This window comes from Monoraphidium neglectum (genome assembly GCF_000611645.1).
Source record: "Monoraphidium neglectum strain SAG 48.87 unplaced genomic scaffold scaffold00394, whole genome shotgun sequence".
Classification (NCBI taxonomy): Eukaryota; Viridiplantae; Chlorophyta; class Chlorophyceae; order Sphaeropleales; family Selenastraceae; genus Monoraphidium; species Monoraphidium neglectum.
In genome coordinates, this window is record NW_014013234.1 from 1 (window position 1) to 17,066 (window position 17,066).

The 17,066-nt window shown below is 62.8% G+C and overlaps 5 protein-coding genes across 5 annotated transcripts; 3 read left to right on the plus strand and 2 right to left on the minus strand.

Moving 5' to 3' along the window:
* Positions 1-197: 197 nt before the first annotated feature.
* On the minus strand, positions 198-5,645 carry MNEG_3211 (putative DNA repair endonuclease UVH1; the record flags this gene model as incomplete). Its single annotated transcript, XM_014048305.1, has 10 exons — positions 198-512; positions 737-817; positions 1,019-1,111; positions 1,284-1,824; positions 2,045-3,307; positions 3,500-3,691; positions 3,915-4,027; positions 4,299-4,397; positions 4,558-4,785; positions 4,944-5,645. The coding sequence occupies 10 exons, from the start codon at positions 5,643-5,645 to the stop codon at positions 198-200; spliced, it is 3,627 nt and encodes a 1,208-aa protein (XP_013903759.1).
* A 755-nt stretch (positions 5,646-6,400) lies between these two features.
* Positions 6,401-8,264, minus strand: MNEG_3212 (Isochorismatase domain-containing protein 2; the record flags this gene model as incomplete). The annotated part of the gene is made up of 7 exons (XM_014048306.1): positions 6,401-6,496; positions 6,644-6,720; positions 6,978-7,054; positions 7,229-7,308; positions 7,477-7,601; positions 7,836-7,866; positions 8,151-8,264. The coding sequence occupies 7 exons, from the start codon at positions 8,262-8,264 to the stop codon at positions 6,401-6,403; spliced, it is 600 nt and encodes a 199-aa protein (XP_013903760.1).
* A 917-nt stretch (positions 8,265-9,181) lies between these two features.
* Positions 9,182-11,462, plus strand: MNEG_3213 (hypothetical protein; the record flags this gene model as incomplete). Its single annotated transcript, XM_014048307.1, has 4 exons — positions 9,182-9,549; positions 9,853-10,218; positions 10,442-11,154; positions 11,329-11,462. 4 exons carry the CDS (start codon positions 9,182-9,184, stop codon positions 11,460-11,462), a joined length of 1,581 nt encoding a protein of 526 aa, XP_013903761.1.
* Positions 11,463-12,412: 950 nt separating this feature from the next.
* MNEG_3214 (import inner membrane translocase subunit tim-21 Flags: Precursor) lies at positions 12,413-13,568 on the plus strand (the record flags this gene model as incomplete). Its single annotated transcript, XM_014048308.1, has 4 exons — positions 12,413-12,553; positions 12,768-12,903; positions 13,120-13,208; positions 13,413-13,568. 4 exons carry the CDS (start codon positions 12,413-12,415, stop codon positions 13,566-13,568), a joined length of 522 nt encoding a protein of 173 aa, XP_013903762.1.
* A 2,060-nt stretch (positions 13,569-15,628) lies between these two features.
* Positions 15,629-16,985, plus strand: MNEG_3215 (Uncharacterized protein ycf19; the record flags this gene model as incomplete). Its single annotated transcript, XM_014048309.1, has 5 exons — positions 15,629-15,635; positions 16,104-16,216; positions 16,371-16,460; positions 16,652-16,765; positions 16,971-16,985. The coding sequence occupies 5 exons, from the start codon at positions 15,629-15,631 to the stop codon at positions 16,983-16,985; spliced, it is 339 nt and encodes a 112-aa protein (XP_013903763.1).
* Between the last annotated feature and the right edge of the window lie 81 nt (positions 16,986-17,066).

Below are 17,066 nucleotides of genomic sequence, written 5' to 3' on the forward strand. Positions count from 1 at the left end.
GGGATTGGGGGGCTTGGGTGTGTGCGCGGGTCAGGTGGGCAGTGGCATCGTGTACCGCGCTGTCAATGAGCCAAGGTGTATGAGAGGGCGGCTGCAGAGAGCGGCACACAGCCGCTTGGAGCTACTTGATGGGTGTGCGGCGAGGGACTCATTCCCTATCAGCAACTGCATCATCAACCTCAAGCGGCAGAGCCCCGTCACCGCGCTCCACTGCGACCCACCTCCAGCGTGACAGGGGTCAGGTGGAACCCCTGCCGGTGCAGCACCCCCGGCAGCACCGCCATGAACTCGCGCACATCAACCACCAACAGCCGCGGCGCCGGCCGCTGAGCGCGTGTGCTGAGCGCCGTGTGTGCCGCGAGCGGCCCTGCCCCAACGCCGCTGCGTGTGAGGGCGTTGGAGGTGAAGACGTCGAGCCCCCAGGGGTCGGAGCCGGGCGGAGGCAGCAGCCGCGCGGCGCCGCCGCCCAGGCGAGCGGCCGCGGCCTCGTCGGCCAGCCGGTAGGGCTCCAGCTGTGGGTGTGTGACGCGGGCGGCGGGGTGAGACAGGTGGCGTACAGGCATCCGAAATATGCTGGACAGTCATGGTGCTGGAACGTGTGCCGCCCAATGCATTGCATTGCATTGCGTTGCAGCAGTCGGCGGCGTGCCGCCTTGACCCTGCGGTGGTGGTGTGAGGCAGACCTTGTTAGTGAGCACAGAGACACCTTGCCCACCCCCCGCCTGCGTCGCCGCACCTGTTGGTACCTCTGTGCACCCATGTCCAAGGGCAACGCCAGCCGCGCCTGGCCCTCTGCCAGCTGGTCGAATGCATCCACCTGCGGACAAGGAGAGAGGAGGTATAATCACGTGATTAGGGCTGGGAGCAGAGCAGGCGTGTGCGGGGGTGGGCGGCAAGGCGCGCCAGGACGCCTGGTGCCAACTACACAGCGCCCCATTCCCTGCCCATAGCTGTAGTCCATCCTATGTGACTTGATTTCATTCCCACCCTCCTGCTCCGCCCTCCGTCCCCGCCTCACCTCTCTGCTGGCTGCCGCCTGGAAGGCCGCCACCTCTGGTGCGTCCTCGTACGACAGCTGGTGCACGCGCAGGGGGACACGGCCCGCCTCCGCCTGCGGCGCACCCGGGGCCAGGGCGGCGCAACCCTGTTTCAGCCGTGCAGTCACTCATTTTATTTTCTTCTGAGCCGCTAAGAAACCAGTCACATGAGATTCCAAGTCAAACTTCAGATAATCAGTCCGAAAACCGCGCTGCTCGTGGCGCCGCCGTCCCCCCCCCTCTCACCTTGTAGACCTCCAGCCGCCGCACCAGGGCCAGGTCCGGCTCGTACGCCACCACGGCCGATGGCCTCAGGGACCACAGGCTCCAGGGGTCACCCCCCTCCAGGGACACAACCTCCACGCCTCGAGGGGAGACGGCAACAGCACCCACGCCGGTGGAGGCGCCCGCGCAAGCCGCAGCGGAGTCGTCGGCGCCTGTGGAGGCGTCGTCGTGCCGCTGCCGCAGCCGGCCCGGGGAGTCGTCCCCCTCGTGAGCCGCCGCCGACGCCGTGCGTGCCTCGCGCCTCTGACCCCTGCCTCTGCCGCCGCTTCTGTCGCGCTGAGCATGGCTGTGCCCGCCCCCGCCATCTCTGTCCCTGCCTACCGGCCCGCCCCTGGCAGCTGTCACGCCCTGGTGTTCACCAGCTGCTGCCGCACCCAATGCTGTGGTGGGCGGCCACGCATCCCCCGCATCATCCCTCATGCGCCGCGCCTCGTGCAGCAGCGCCTGGTGCTCTGCTGGGGTGAGGCCGGGGCCGGCCATCATGACGCGCCTCTCCTCCACCCTGGAGGGCAGGGAGAGAAAGAGGAAGTGTGTGCATGTTGTGTGGGGGTCCAGATGGATGGTGGCGGGGGTGGGGCCAGACATGGATGCCTGGGGACGTCAGCAGACGGCCGGCACCCACAAAACGACTAAGAAGCCAGCAAATGTGTTATAAAATGAGCAAAGCAGCGCAGTGTGGAGGGAACAGGTCACACAATTGGAAAGCCACAGGCACGTCCCACCTGTCACGATCCTCGTCCATGCTCCAGCCCCGGCCCCGGCCACGCGCCCTCCCATCTCCCCGGAAGCCCCTGCCCTGGCCCCGGCCTTGGCCACCACGCGATCCGGCTGCAGCCCCTCTGCCGCCGTCGCCAGCAGCCCTACCACCGCTGCCACCGCCGCCACCACCGCCGCCGCCCCCGCGACGCGCCCGCCGCTCGGCGGTGCCGCCGCCAGCAGCCGCTGCGCCCTCCAGCTTTGCCGCAAGGTACTTCTGGAACTGGTCGCGCATGACGGACGCGCCGCCGCGCGCCAGCACTGCACGCAGCTGCTCCGCCGCAGCTGGTTCACGAACCACTACCAGGATTGGCGCATCCGTCGCTGCCAGCAGCGCGGATCGTGGGTAGCGGGAGTACCAGGGCAGCTGCGGCTGCATACCCTGCAGCGGCTTGCCTCTGCCGCTGCGGTTGCCGCCTGGCGCCGCCTCCCCCTCCCCATCGCTGCTGACCAGGTCAACCACCTCCACCGCGCCATTGCCAGTCCCGATGCGCTCAGCCTGCTCGTCCTCCTCGTCATCCGGCTCATCCCACTGCTCAGAGCCTGACTGCTGCTGCTGCTGCTGTTGCTGCTGCTGCTGATGGTGGTGGTCTGCCAATGCCCCACCTGCATCGCCGGCTGGAGGGAGCGCCTCTGCGTACCGCCGCATCTCCTGGCGCTCGCGCCGGATGTCATCCAGGGCCTCCACCAGCGCAGCCCACTTGGATGGCGGCTGCAGCACGGGGATTATGCGCAGCCCAGTGCCGCCGGCAGCCCCACTTTCGGGGGCAGTGGCAGCGCTGGCAGGGGCAGGTGCGGCCGGCGGGGAGGTGCGCCGCCGTTGCCGCCGCCCGGCGCCATCGCCAACGCTTTGCCAGCCATCATCGCTGCTGCTGTCGTCGCTGCTGCCGCTGCCGGAGGAACCGGGTACCTTCCGCTTGGGGCCGTTGGCACCGCGGCCTCGGGCTCTGCTGCGTCCGCCAGTTGCCGTTCCTCGGTCCTCTCCCTCGACTGCCCGCTGGTGCTGCTCCGCCCCGCCCTGCGCCGCACGCCCACGGCCGCGCCCTCTGCGCCCCTGCCTGCCCGTGCTGCCGGCAGTCGTAGCTTGGGCCCCTCCCCCTTCCGCCGTGTCGGCACCCGACTCTGTGACGTAGACCCTCCTGCGCGCCTGGCTGAACATGGCGCGGGCCCCGTCCATGAACATCCACACGCTGCGCACCGCCTCGCTCTGGCGAAGGTTCTCCAGGTGGCTGGCCAAGGGGGGGGGGTCATGGGGGGCGGTAATTGGGTTGCGCGCCCCAGCGGCAGTGTCGCAACAGCAGGGGTGTGAGTCAGGCAGCAGTAGGGGTGCAGGCACGTCAGCCGCCGCGACATCATTCCGTAAGTTTCCTGCCATGTCCTTGCTTCGGACTCTCTCAAAGCGGCACATCTTGCCCACCCACCTGAGCAGGGTGACGGCGTCGCAGTCCATGGCCACTGCCGCCAGCCCCTGCACCGTAGTCAGGTCTGCCACCGACTGCCGCGCCCGCCAGGGGAGCGCGTTCCAGGTCGAGTCGAGCTGGCGCCGCACCGCAGATGCCAGGTTGCGCGACAGCAAGGCTGCGGGGCTGGCGTCCGAGGGAAGGAGGTCGGAGCTGTGCAGATGGGGGGGGGGAGGGGGGACATGAGCGGGAGGGTGGAACAGGAGGCAGGTGGGGGCGCCCTTGTTGGGCAGAATTGAGGGGCAAGGGGGTACAAGCATGCACTGCTGCAGGCATGGTCGGCCTAGTTGTCGCATCCCCTTGCAACGCAGGTCGAGGGCGCCACATCAACCACTGCCAAGGTGCCGCCTGGTGTCAAGTGGCGATGCCCCCTCACATGTCCACCCTGTTGGAGCGGGCCAGGTCCCTGAGCAGTGCGCCCAGCACCGCCGCGATGGCCTCCAAGATGGCGCGCTGCCCGTCGCTGATGGGGCATTCCCACTCCTCGAGCTGCGGGATGGCGGCAGGAATGGTGGCGGGGGGAGAGTCAGGTGAGCGGGCAGGGCCACACATGGTGTTCCGCGCGGACGTGCCTGCAACCAACTGGGACACGCTGGCCTTAACAAGTAAGGGCTGTGCTGACTTGCATGGCCAACACACTGAAAATAATCAGTATCCGCACGCCCCTGAAAGGGCACGACTCCACAAAATCCATCGCAGGCAAGAGTAAGCTTGCATATCCCTTGATCATGCAAGCGCACACACTAGTACACCGCCTCACCTCTGCGGGGTCGTCCCCAAGGTCTCGCGCCACTGCGTCATGGAAGCGGGGGTACAGCAGGAGCTTGCGCAACTGCAGGGAACGCATGACCTTCTCCAGCTGTTTGTGAGGCGTGTAGGTAGGGATGGAGGGGGGTTATTCATGATACACGTCCTTGTCAACAGAGAAGTTGCACAGCAGCAATAAAACCAGCAGGGCAGCACAAGCATGCAGTGGATACCACAGCTTGCTTTGCTTCAAAGCGGTGGATCAACCATACGTTCCCCAGCATGAAGCCTTGCAGGGAGCACGTCATGCCGCGCCCCTTGGCCCCTGATGGCCCGTTGCCCCTGGTCACCTTGTTGAAGCCCATCCTGAACGCGTGAGGCGAATCACTGAAGGCGGTGAGTGGGCCCCCCGGTCGTCCTTGGCGGTACAGTCGCACCGCAAAGCCCTCTCCGCTCTCATCCGTCACCTTGTGGGCATTGGCCACAAGCACGCCCGCCACCTGGGCGCCACAGCATTGCAGAGGAGGGCTCGGCAGAGAGCTGGCTGGTGTTGGTGCCATCCCATACATGCCAGCGTGACGCGCAGCGGCCCACACACTGGCTCACATGACTCGTTGGCCCCAAACCACGGGACCGCGGCAGCTGCCCCGGCGCGTACCATGGCGCCGCGCACACGTGCGCTAAGAAAGTCCACCACCAGGATGCGCGTCGTCACGAAGCAGGCCTCTCCGGAGCAGTAGTGGCGGTATCGCTCCACGCTGGCAACCTCAGCCGTGATCTCTACCGGGGCGGGCGCCCCGGGTGCCAGACGGTCCACCTCTGCCGCCACCAGGGCGCGCTGCCCTGACGTAGCGCCTATGATCAGTAGCGCCCCGCGCCGCTCGTGGCCCTGGCCTTGCTCCTGCTCCTGCTCCTGCTCCTGCTCCTGCTCCCGCTGCTGCTGCTGCTGCTGCTGCTGCTGCTGCTGCTGCTGCTGCTGCTGCTGCTGCTGCTGCTGCTGCTGCTTGTCTTCGTGCTCTTGCTGCTGCTGCTCCTGCTGCTTCTGCTGCAACCCGCCCTCCTCAGCGGCGGCACCAGCAGGTGAGGTTGGAGCTGTGCCGTGTTGTTGCTGTTGCTGCTGCTGCTGCTGCTGCTGCTGCTGCTGCTGCTGCTGCTGCTGCTGCCGTCGTGGTTGCGATGGAGGCGGAAATTGCCTACCACTAGGCAGCGGGTATCCCATGTGCCGGCAAATAAGCGCGGCGGCTGCCTTGTGCCACGTAAGGCCAGCTGCCATGATCACAAGGGCGTCCCCTGCTTGCTGCAGCTCGCTCAGCATTTGCTGCTCGAACGGCAGCAGCGGCGCCGCTGTGGCGGTCGTCATCGTTGTGCTGTGTGCGCCGACGCCGCCAGGTTCTGGATGCACTCCGGTGTGCGCAAGGCTTTCCATGGCTTTTCACTCATTTTGCATTGTTATCCTGCGGCGACTGAGGCTGTGGCGCGTGATCTCATATTTCAATATTGTAACTCAGGGCATCACCGGCCCTGCGCTTACTGCATTGTTCAATTGTGCATACGAATTATGCTATCATAACACCAGTTTGCCGCACTGGCGGCTTTTTTCCAGCTCGTCTGCTTCCGTGCTGGCCGTGCTGTGCAACCGTATGTGCATTGCAAGCATGAACACCAGCACATCCAAGGCAAACAGGGGGGCAATGCAGCAGTGCGTGGACACAGTATATTGTCATGGAAGGCTGTGGACACTCTTAGATTGCTGAGAACCTGGATGGTTTGATTCAGCCTTCGACCTGCTTTTGCGACCACGACATGGTATAGTTGTGGTGCTGCAAATAAGAAAGGGGCGGGGCACACATGAAGCGCTGAGGACAGCTCCCAGATGGTGCGCCCGGTGCGCGACGCCTTCCTCAACTCAACAACGTGGGTGGTTTGCCACATTGTTCTCGAGGCAAGGATGACCTACAAAAGAGTGCCAGCAGCAACTGTGCCAAATTGTAAATTACCGCTCCTGTCAGGTGCAGGCCTTTGCATTTGGGGTGTGACGGCCATCAGCGTTGACACTACAGTGCATGCAACCTGGAATGTGCAAAATGAGGGCTTGGACATAGGAGGCCTGCATGCTCACACTCGCATCGAAATTCCTGGCAGCTGCAGTATCTCCGGCCGCGGCTCCCTCACAAGTGCACTGACCTCCTTGAACCCCAAGGCCTTGGCATCCTGAGAAAATCCGGACATTGCGTGCGAAAGTAGATCGGGTTGGTCCAGTAGATTGAAAACAGCAGCAGGGAAAGGAGCGGGGCTTGGGGGCGGTCAGCTCTGGTGTTCCACTCGATCACCCTTGCCGCAATGGCATCCCAGTCGCACCTTCATGAGCTGGAAGAGGGCCATCTCGCTTGACACGAGAAATGCACCGCTCTGAGCCATGCGCACCAGGCCTGCCTCTGTGAATGGCATTGGCACAGTGAGCACGGCGCAGCAAGCACGCCTTGTCAAAAAAAGTGCTATCATGAGTTCCGAAGCACCCAGGGCCTGTCTGTGGTCCTCTAGGGACCATCACCCAAGCATTTGCATATCCGTCAAGGCCATGACATCCCAATAACATTCATCGCAGCAGTCGTTGGGAATCACGCCTGCAGATGAGGCGAATGTGTGGCACCACGCAACGGCGCGTCTGGCCCCCTCCCCAACACGCCCTCACCCCTGTCGGTGGTGCGCTGGCTGCTGACGCCATCTGTCAGCACGTGAACCTCGTAGCCACGCTCAAGCAGGTCCAGGCTTGGGTGTTGATAGAACCAGGGATTGGGCAGGGGGTGCAGGTCAAGGCTCGCTCAAGCTGCATTGTCAAGAATAGCATGCGAGCTTGTGGTGACATGTCGCAGTGCAAGGCACGATGACAGCCAGCATGCGAGGTAATAAGCTGGCTATGCGCAGGCGCAAGACTATAATCACCTGGTCTGCAGCACACACACGTGGGTCTCTATACCACAGATGAGCAGCTGCTTGATTGCTGTGTTCGTTGTCAGGAAATCCTGCGTTGGTCAGGCACAGGCGTGACTCCTCGGCAGACCAGCAGCGCTAGGCATCATGGAAATATTCCCTGTCTCAGCCACCGTTTGACCGCCTGCAAGGTCAGATGACGCCTTGATGTGCACCCACAGCTTGCACACCCCCTAATGCTGGCCCCTTTGGCTGCTCACGTCGACCTCCGGCGTCAGCATGCTGAAGAGCGTCTTGGCCACCACTGGTGCTGCAGGGGGCAGCACCTCCTTCAGCTCGGACACAGTGGCCCCCAGCTTGCTGGGGTACTGCTCCGTGACAACGACTGAGGGTAGGCATGGAAAAATACGTGGTCAACTTTGAGAAGGACCTGGATCTAGCGAATGGAATTTGGGGGGCTACAGGCTTCCAGAGCCATGCAACCGGCTGCACGCAACATCCGTGTATGACAGCAAACCCTCAACCTTGCCCCCCTCCGTGTCTTACAACGCACGCGCATGAAGTCACACACACACACATACATACACACACAACCATCATGTATAAGCGCTTGCCGCACCTGGAAGGCCGATGACATTGGCGCCACGCACCTGTCAGCGGCACCAGGGAAGCAGCGGCAGCTGTTGGGGTCAATGTGCACAGTTGGTGCAGCATGCGACACGCCCCAGCCACCCAGCTGCTCACCATCCGTCGTGCCGTGTCTATAACCTGTGTAGCAGACGGGGAAGAAGGGTGGTTTCTGCAAACTGTGTTGCCAACGAACATGCTGCGGTGTCATGGCTCACACCACGTTGGTCTCCACGCATTCCCGCGTGCGGAGAGCAATAGAGTCCACGCGGTAACATGGAAGCAGGTACCCAGCACCCAAGCCTACCGCTGGGAAGCCGCTGATGACGGGGCGGAAGCGCTCCTGGATGTCGCAGACAAGCAGGGCTGTTGAGTTGGCGCTCAGGTTGCCCAGCGCCGCGCGTGCAGCAAGCGCGGCCATTTTGCCTGCTTGTGGAGTGTCGATTCCGCTTGATTTGCTGAGCCACAGCTGCCGTGCACTTAGTGTGTTGATACAAATTGTAGCTGACTGCTGCGTTGCTGATGTGAGCCCTGCTATCGCCCCCAGTGTTGGCGTGAAAGCGCACTGCAGCACAAGCAGCGCACAGGGGTCGCAGCAGGCGCACGACTGAAGAGCAGATACGCAACGAATGGTCGTTGTATACGTGATATACTGCGCCACGCGCGTGCCTAGGCGCATAAATATTGCGGTCGCGCTTGGAAAGGGGTCCTAATCTTGGTTTACGAGAGTCCAAGAACGTCCACTACAACAGATAACAGCGTATCACTCGTAAGCTCATCGTGATGTTCCGTGCCGGTACCACATGCACCCTTCTGGCCGTCTCACCCGCGCTAGTGACACCCAACCGACCCACCCCTCAGACCTCCTCAACGCTTGCCTTAAAGAGAACGTCATAATGATGGAATCCACAAGACGCATGTGTGTGCACTCTACAGTCTCCTGTAAGCCTGCAGCGAATCCTATATACCAGCTGCCGGTGCCTTTACACGAATTCGATGCTGCGTGGCATCCAAAGGGCCGGAATTAACGGTCTGCCGATAGCGGGAAGACGTGGCTGGCCACTGACCACCGTGCCCCTTGATGTTGCCGGCACGGTGCAGCGGTCGCCGGCCTGGCGCATCAGAGGAGCGCGGGCGTTAGCGCTCCTTGCCGCAGCGCATGTACAACATTGTTGTGCAGGGAAAAGCAGTAGGCTTTCAGTCATTGCGGCCGCAGCGTCGACAGGCCCGGAGCCGCCGGCTGGCGGCGCATCGGGCCTGCCGTTTGCGCTGTCGCGCCCGTGGAAGCCGCTGCGCTTCCCCTGGGGCCGGCGGCTGTCTGGGGTGCGGCCGTCCGACATGCAGGTGGAGGTCGACGCACTACTGGAGGGCAGCCCCTCAGGTCCCGGGCTGGCGGCGCCCGCCCTGGAGGCCCTCCTGCAGCGTGCGCAGGCCGACTGCGCCGCAGTTGTGCCGCTTGCGCTGGCCGCCAAGAAGGCACGCCGCCCGCGCTGGCCGCTTCCCGCGCTGGCTGCTGTCAGCCTTGTACTCTGCGATGACTCCTACATCCGCGGCCTCAACGCGGCTCACCGGGGCAAGGACGCGGCCACCGATGTGCTCTCTTTCGAGGTTCCTGACGAGCCAGGGGAGGTGCCGCCGCCTGTGAAGCTGCTGGGGGACCTGGTGGTGTCGCTTGACACGGCGGCGCGGCAGGCGGCGGAGCGCGGGTGCGCCTCGCTTTGAGGATGCCCAAACCAGTTTGTGGGGCTCCAGAATGGCTGAAGGGATGGGAGTACTGTGCTCGGCACAGCAACATCGCGTGGTCTCTGGCGTGCTTACCCTCACCGCCATGAGGGGTAGGATGAGGGCACATGCTTGGGAAATGAATGGGAGCTAAGTATTTGGCCCTCTGGCAAGATTCGAAACCCACCAGTACGTCCTGCGTCTGCAATGGTAGGCTGATGCATCCCCTCCCCCCGCCCCGCACCTGGCGGTGACGCCCCCTCCGGCTGCGCGTGCGCCCACCGCAGCCACTCCCTGGATGACGAGCTGCGTATACTGCTGGTGCACGGCTGCCTGCACCTGGCGGGCCTCGACCACGAGCAGGGCGGCGAGCAGCTGCGCGACATGGCGGACGCAGAGGCCGGAATACTGGCCGCCCTGGGGTGGGAAGGGCAGGGCCTCATCGAGGCGGCTGGCAGCCTGGCCGCCGAGGAGGACGAGGAGGAACAGGAGGGAGATGGCAGCGCCGACAGCAGCAGCACCACAGGCGGCAGCAGTGATGATGGCAAGGACGACCGCGGTGACAGCGACGACAGCCTCAGGGCGGCCAGCGGATCGCAGGCTTCCGCATCATCGGCCTACAACACAGACAGCATTATAACGCGCACTGGCGGGTGAGCGCGGTGGGTTGTTTGTACGGGTGCTTTGTTTAAATTTGGTTGCAGCCCACTTGTCGTCCCCCAGGCCGTGTTCGGTTTTCTGCTTGACAAAGTGGTTTCTTTGGCTGGCATGCCCTCTCACCTGCAGTGCTCTCACGTTGGTATCCTACCCCACCACCCCCTCGCACAAACCAAATGATCACATGTCATTGATCGATCCTTCCAGCTTCCGTTCCAGCTCAGTGCAGCTGGTAGCCATCGACATGGACGGCACGCTGCTGGACTCGCGCTCCAGGATCCTGCCATCCTCAGCAGCAGCCGTCCGCGCAGCACTGGACCGCGGCGTGCGCATCGTCCTGGCTACGGGCAAGGCGCGCCCCGCGGCGTTGGCGGCGTGCAGGGAAGCGGGCCTTGCAGGCGACGGCCTGCTGGTGTCGACGCGCGGCCCGGGGGTGTTCCTTCAGGGCCTCGCAGTGCACGGCCGCGACGGGACACAGCTCAGCGATGCCGCATTGCCGGGGGCCGTCGTGGCGCATGCCTTTGACTGGGCGTCTGCCTCCAATGTCTCGTGCGTCGCGTTTCTGGGCGACGAGTGTGCGACGCTGCGGCTGACTCCCGAGCTGGAGGAGCTGCATGCGCGCTACTACGAGCCGCTGGCGCGTGTCATGCCCAGCCTGGAAGTTCTGCTGGGTGGGGCTCCTGTGCGCAAGCTCCTGTTCATGGCCGACGAGGCACGCGTGGCCCGGGAGATTGCGCCCCACTGGGCGGCACTGCTGGGGGACAGCGGCGGCGGCGGTTTGGGCGGCGCCGAGGTGATGCAGGCGGTGCCGACGATGCTGGAGGTGGTGCCGGAGGGTGTGAACAAGTGGGCAGGGCTGCGAGTGCTCCTGGGCCACCTCGGGCTGGCAGCGCAGGACCTCATGGCCATTGGCGACGGTGGCAACGACGCAGGTGCGGAAAGGGACGGTCTCAAGCCCTGGGCTTCACGCGGCGCGATGCATGGCAACCAGCTGCCTGCCCGGGCGCCAGCCACATCGTGCACGTCAGCGCCGATTGCGGCAGCCCACACCATACGGTCTCACTGTTGGAATTGTGCTGCAATTCTTACCCCACACAAACTTGCAGAGATGGTGCGCCATGCGGGCGTGGGTGTGGCGATGGCAAACGCAGTGCCCGAGACAGTGGCGGCCGCATCGGTTGTGGTGGGGAGCAACGACGAGGGTGGCGTGGCAGAGGCGCTGGAGCGATTTGTGCTCTGATTGTATTGGATTTGGTCCTGATGTAAACACACATCCTCATATTCCAGACCAGCCACGCTTGGTCGGCACTTCAGCGGATGCGTCATGTGCCAGGTCGCCAACCGTTGCGCGGTCTGCCCAGGGTGTGCCCTTGCCGCGCTCGGGTCCTCAAGATCATCAGCGCCATTGCATCAAGTACGAAGTTCCTGCTTAATCACTTCACATACGTACTCGACAAATTTCATCGTGTTGATCTAGATCGCCATCGAGCCCTCCCCTCGTCCTACTTCGCAACGCGTTCTTGTCAAACCAGCTGGCACGACTTAATGGCGCTTCGAAGCCGGCTACTGCTCCAGCGCGCATTGTATTTGCAGCACGCGGCCAGGGCAGGTGCGTCTCTGGCTGATAGAAATGCGCAGTGCAAACCAAGGTTAGGCACAGGGTGGTCAACGCTGCAGGCCCTCGCGCCGCTTCATGCAGGTGCACCGCACGCAGCGGCGCGCCATGCGACATGTTCAGTGGCAGTCGGTGTGCTGGAGATGGGCACATCAGGCGCCAGCCGGATCAGCCTGGCTGACCTGGTGAGGAGGGCTTTGCCGTGAGCGGGGATTCAAAGCCGTGTTGTTGCCGCTTGGCAGTGGCGCAGAGTCGCGTGCATTGCGTGACGCAACACCGCCCCTTGCCGCCTGGTGCGCACTGCGCAGTCGCTGTCCCTGCAGCTGGGAGTGGCGGCAAGATTTCTGAGCAACTCCAGTGGCAGCCAGCAGCAGCAGCAGCAGCAGCAGCCGAAGGACCCAGCCAGCAAACCCAAGGAAGAGGTGCGCGGCCGCACCTGCTTTTGCGGCACTAAAGCAGAGCTCACTTGTTGCCACGTGCCCCTGTGCATTGCCTGGCAGCGAGACAGCCATCGTTACTGGAGCGTGAGCGCAAGCAGGGGCCGCTCATCTCTTAAAGAATTGTACGCTCAACCTATGCGGCGTCGCCCCCAGAGGTTTGACTCGTTGGAGCTGACTGATGAGAAGATCAACGCCATCACAGACAAGATCCCACAGCGGCCCGTTGGCGTGGTGGAGGGCACCAGCTACACCGCAATAATCCTTGCAGCATTTGGGGTGGGCGTCGGGGTGCAGCGCATGTGAGGGGAGGGATGGATGGCATGACAGCAGCCGTGGCACCCTACCCGCGTCCACTGCTTTGTGGCCAGCATCTGCTGGATTGATTGCGGTCGAGACCTTGCGCCATGCGTTCCTGATCGCCACAGCAATCATCCTTCCAGCCGCCAGCCAGCCTCAAGAGCACACCTCTGCCGCCCCGTCCCACTGCCAGTGCCTGGCTTACTTTGTGTACAACTTTGTGGTCACTCTGGTGCTGGAGCCAGTGCAGCAGCAGTGCTTCAACGCGGCCCTGGACAAGCTGCGAGCTGACCCGCGCATTACAGTGCGCCTTGGCAGCTCCATCACTGGTGAAGGGGGGGGGGGCACCATGCGGGAGCTGCTTGGTAGAAGGGCTGATTGTAATTGTACAGTGTGGGGATGAGGCAGAGTGAAGTTGGCCACTAGCGCGGCAATGGCTTCAGGTGGGGATTTTTGAAACTGGCCAAAGACCAACACACACACACAAACACACACACACACACACGCACGCACGCACGCACGCGCATACACGCACACACACACAGGTTACGGCCAGGAGACGCACAACCGCTCTGCGCGTCAGACTATCCCCCATCAGGTCTACAAAGACCAGGAGGGTCGGGAGCACGTGCGGGTGAGCCTGCACGGCTCTGGCGCTGGAATGGGCTACTCAAGTCTGCACTGGGCTGGGTTCTTCCCAACCCTCAACGTCGTTCCTCTGCTAAGGAGCTGGCAGCATGTGATTGGTTGCTGCATTTTCCTTGACCCAGGCCTGCCACTTCCATTTTGTACACCAGCCGCCGCTTGCTCTGACATTTCGACCCTATCCAAATCGCAGCTCCAGTTCCACATGCGTGGCCCCGGGGGCAGCGCGCTGGTTAACGCGGACATGTACAAGGCTGACGGCGGGGCCTGGGACTACTCCTACCTCATTGTGGACGTGGCCGCGGGGGGCACCCCGCCGCAGCGGCTCAACATCGTCATGCCGCGGTGACAAAGAGGCCGGCAGCCGCACAGAAAGCCCGAGGCCGCTGGGACTGCCTCTGCAGGCTTGGTTGGCCACGGGCTGGACTTGACCGGCTCGTGTGTAATACAGACAGCATGCCTTGCGTGGTGGTGCTGCACATCGCAGCTGCGGCGCCCAGCATGTGGGAGTGCCGGGGCACGGACAAGCCTCATCCGCTTGGGCTGTTGCCTGGTGAGAAATGCGATCTGTAATCGCAAGGCTGGTCTTACCGTGGCAGCCATTGTCAAAGTAGCCCAACCAATGCAAGGGCACCCTCTGATCTGTGGTGGCAACCAAGCAAGTCCCTGCACACCTCCGCGCCGCTCTACCTGAGATGGTTCGCAAACTTATGGTGGCCCCTCGCCTTCATGCTTAGCTCTGCTCCAGATGGCACATACACAGCGCAGGCGCCTTGCGATGGGTGGGCTGTGCAGCTGGTGGTAGTGAAAAACGTGGCATGTGGCCAGGTGTGCTTTGCTGCAGGGCTTCGTACGCTGTCTTTGGTCCTGCATTATCAATATACAGTGCTGCTCATGTCCACAGCATGACGGGGATGACATGCTGCTGCTGCTGCTGCTGCTGCTGCTGCTGCTGCTGCTGCTGCTGCTGCTGCTGCTGCTGCTGCTGCTGCTGCTGCTGCTGCTGCCGCTCTGCACAACAACGCTCTGTCTGCATCACTTCTTGTTGCCTGCTACGCTTGGCGTAGCAGGCGCAATGATGGGTGATCTTACAAAGTTCCTGTGCATTGCGCGTCACCTTGACGTAGCTGCAAACGGCCACCTTGTCGCTCTCCAAGGCTGGCCAAGACAGTTAGTCATAGGCAATGGTGGAGTGACGGATCGGGGTCTATACATCAGCTTGCAGGCCAAGATGTTAGCAAACACCAAATGACGGGGTTGAAGCCTTGGTGAGCAAGACACACTGCATTTTGCCAACTTGCACGACCTTGTTGCTGCATGTGTTTGTCCACCTGCTGGCGGCACCGAGCGACACCACAGCTGTCTGAGGCAGGCGCGGTCCCATTTCGACCAGAAGAAGTTCAGAGGCACACAAACATCACTCCAGATAGGGTCAACTGCTGCTGGGTTGACACGCCAGCTGGGCTAGCGAGCCATGGCACCAGGCACAATTGATTGGACGACACAGCTCTGCACTTTGTGGGCACTGGCGAGGCGCTTCGCAAGATTTTGTGACGCATGTCGTTGGCGAGACCCCATCCTCTTGGCGGAGGGTCACCACCAACCAATGCCCCGCGAGGGCGGGCAGGGTGTGAAGGAGCCTCCAAACAATCGGCCGTGTTCAGTGCCGGACAGCATGTGCATAAGTAGGTGCCCAGCGGCTGGCATTCTGCTTCCCCTTCCCGGGTATCCTCAAGCACCCTCCGGCGCCGCCGGCAGCCTCGAGAGGCTGGTGGGTGCCGGGAACTGTTCAACAGCCTGACATCCAAGCGAGCCATTCAGCTCCTGACTGACTGCAGCCACCCCAGCTGGGGGTGCCCAATTATCACTGTGGGGTTCTTGTCATTGAGTTTCGGCATACAGGATGTTGCGAGATCTGATGAGACAACCTGAGCCATAGCAATACATTCGAGCGTTCACCCCCTCATTACGCACTAGTGCAACCTTGTATGTAGCGGGGTTTGGCAGGAGCTCCAAGGGGGATGGCATACTCACAATGGCCTTGGCATTTTGCGTCACAAAAACTGTGCGGCAACGTGACAACACATCAGCACGTCCAAGCGTCGGTGCGCGCAGATCATCCTTGTGTTGATGTGTGCTGGGCGTGATGACCGCAACACACGTCATGTCGGCGGGCGTACAAGGCCCCTCTCGATCTTGCAGGGTTCTTCATCACCTCAATGATGCATGGAGCTCGTTGCTTGCAATGCCGAGTACAACTCTGCGCAGCGCGTCCCCGTCGATCTCACTGTCACCTCGCCTCGGGTTACCATCAAACAGGCAGGATTGCTAGACGAAGTCTCATAAGCGCTGCGTCTGAGTATACAATCAAGGCTTTGCACAGCAATCCACACAGCCAGCCAGGCAGCCATGCTCGGTGAGGGCATGCCGGACTCGCTAGCTGTGCGGGCCTACTAATTGGCCATTGCTCAACGCGTCCGGCTTCCCACCACCGCTGCCTTTCACGCTCGCAGCCTCCAGCAGCCTGCGGGCACAAGGCTCGTGCATGCGTGCGGCCAGAGCGCGCATCGTGCATCCTCGTGCTGCTGCACTGCCGGGGCCTTGGCGGCTATTCGCGCCGCTGGTGCATACACAGCCGAATGCGGACGCACAGCCTCCTCAGGCGTCGGATGTCGCCCAGCCGACGCCCCCGGAGCAACAGGTGGGCGAGTTTAGAGGGCCCAGTGGGGCAGGTGTGAGCGCTCAGAAGATCCTGATGCAGGCCTTACCATTTAGCAACAGGTCTGATTGAGGGCTCCCTCATGCATAGCAGGTTGGCAGCTTCGCACTGCAAAGGCGGTTCACACCGCCACCTTGCACACATTCGGCTGCCAGGTCACCCCAGGGCAGCAGCTGCGCCAGCAAGCAGCTGGCCTGGCGGGCGTGCTGCCGCTGGCGTCCACCTCGTTCACCAGCTCACAGGGCGAGATCTACTTTGGACTGGCGAAGGCCGTTGACGTGAGGGGGTGGAGTGGGGCGGCGTGGTGGGACACAGCATGTGGGGTGGGCCCGGGCGGCAGCGGCGCCGCCCACAGCATGTGGCGCTTTCCTTGTGCTGCCAATAATCACTTGTCCGTGTCCACCATGCTTCTCTCGCGGCATCATTGAAAAGGTGTACCTGGTGGTGCTGACGGTGCGCATTCTGCTGAGCTGGTTCCGCAACATCAATTGGTTCGGGGAGCCCTTCAACACGCTGCGCCAGGTGAGCGCTCTGGGATCGCAACCGGGGCTGCGTGTGTCCCAAACGGCTGCCGCTGTGCGATGATTGCTGAGGCGCCGGGGTTGACTTCTGAAACTTAACTCGCATGTGGCTCTCGCCGCCCACCCTCCATTGCGCGCGCTTTCTGCTTTCCCCTGCACCCTTCACCCACCCTCCCCCTGTTCTCCCTGCAGCTGACGGACCCGTACCTCCAGATGTTCCGCGGGATCATTCCGGCCATAGGCGGCATCGACCTCTCCCCCATGCTGGCCTTCTTCCTGCTCAACTTCCTTCGGGGCGCGCTCATGGTGAGCCGAAGGGGCAAGACACCGGTGTGGCCTTCGCGCACAAACAGCCTTCACCCCCAAGCGACGGCAGCGGGGACCCCGTCGCTTTAGCGTCTGCGCATACGCTTGAAGCATCCTGCGTGCTGTTGGCTGTCAGTTAATGCTTCTCTGTAACGCTGTCTGATTGCCTGCTGTAATTCTCCCCCCTCTGGCCCCCTGCGTCCAGGGCATGGCAGTTTAGATGCTTGACAACCTGAGCAAGGAGGAGCGGCTTGTTACGTGCAAATGTGCCTTGGGCTCGCATGAGGCCGCACACACAGGA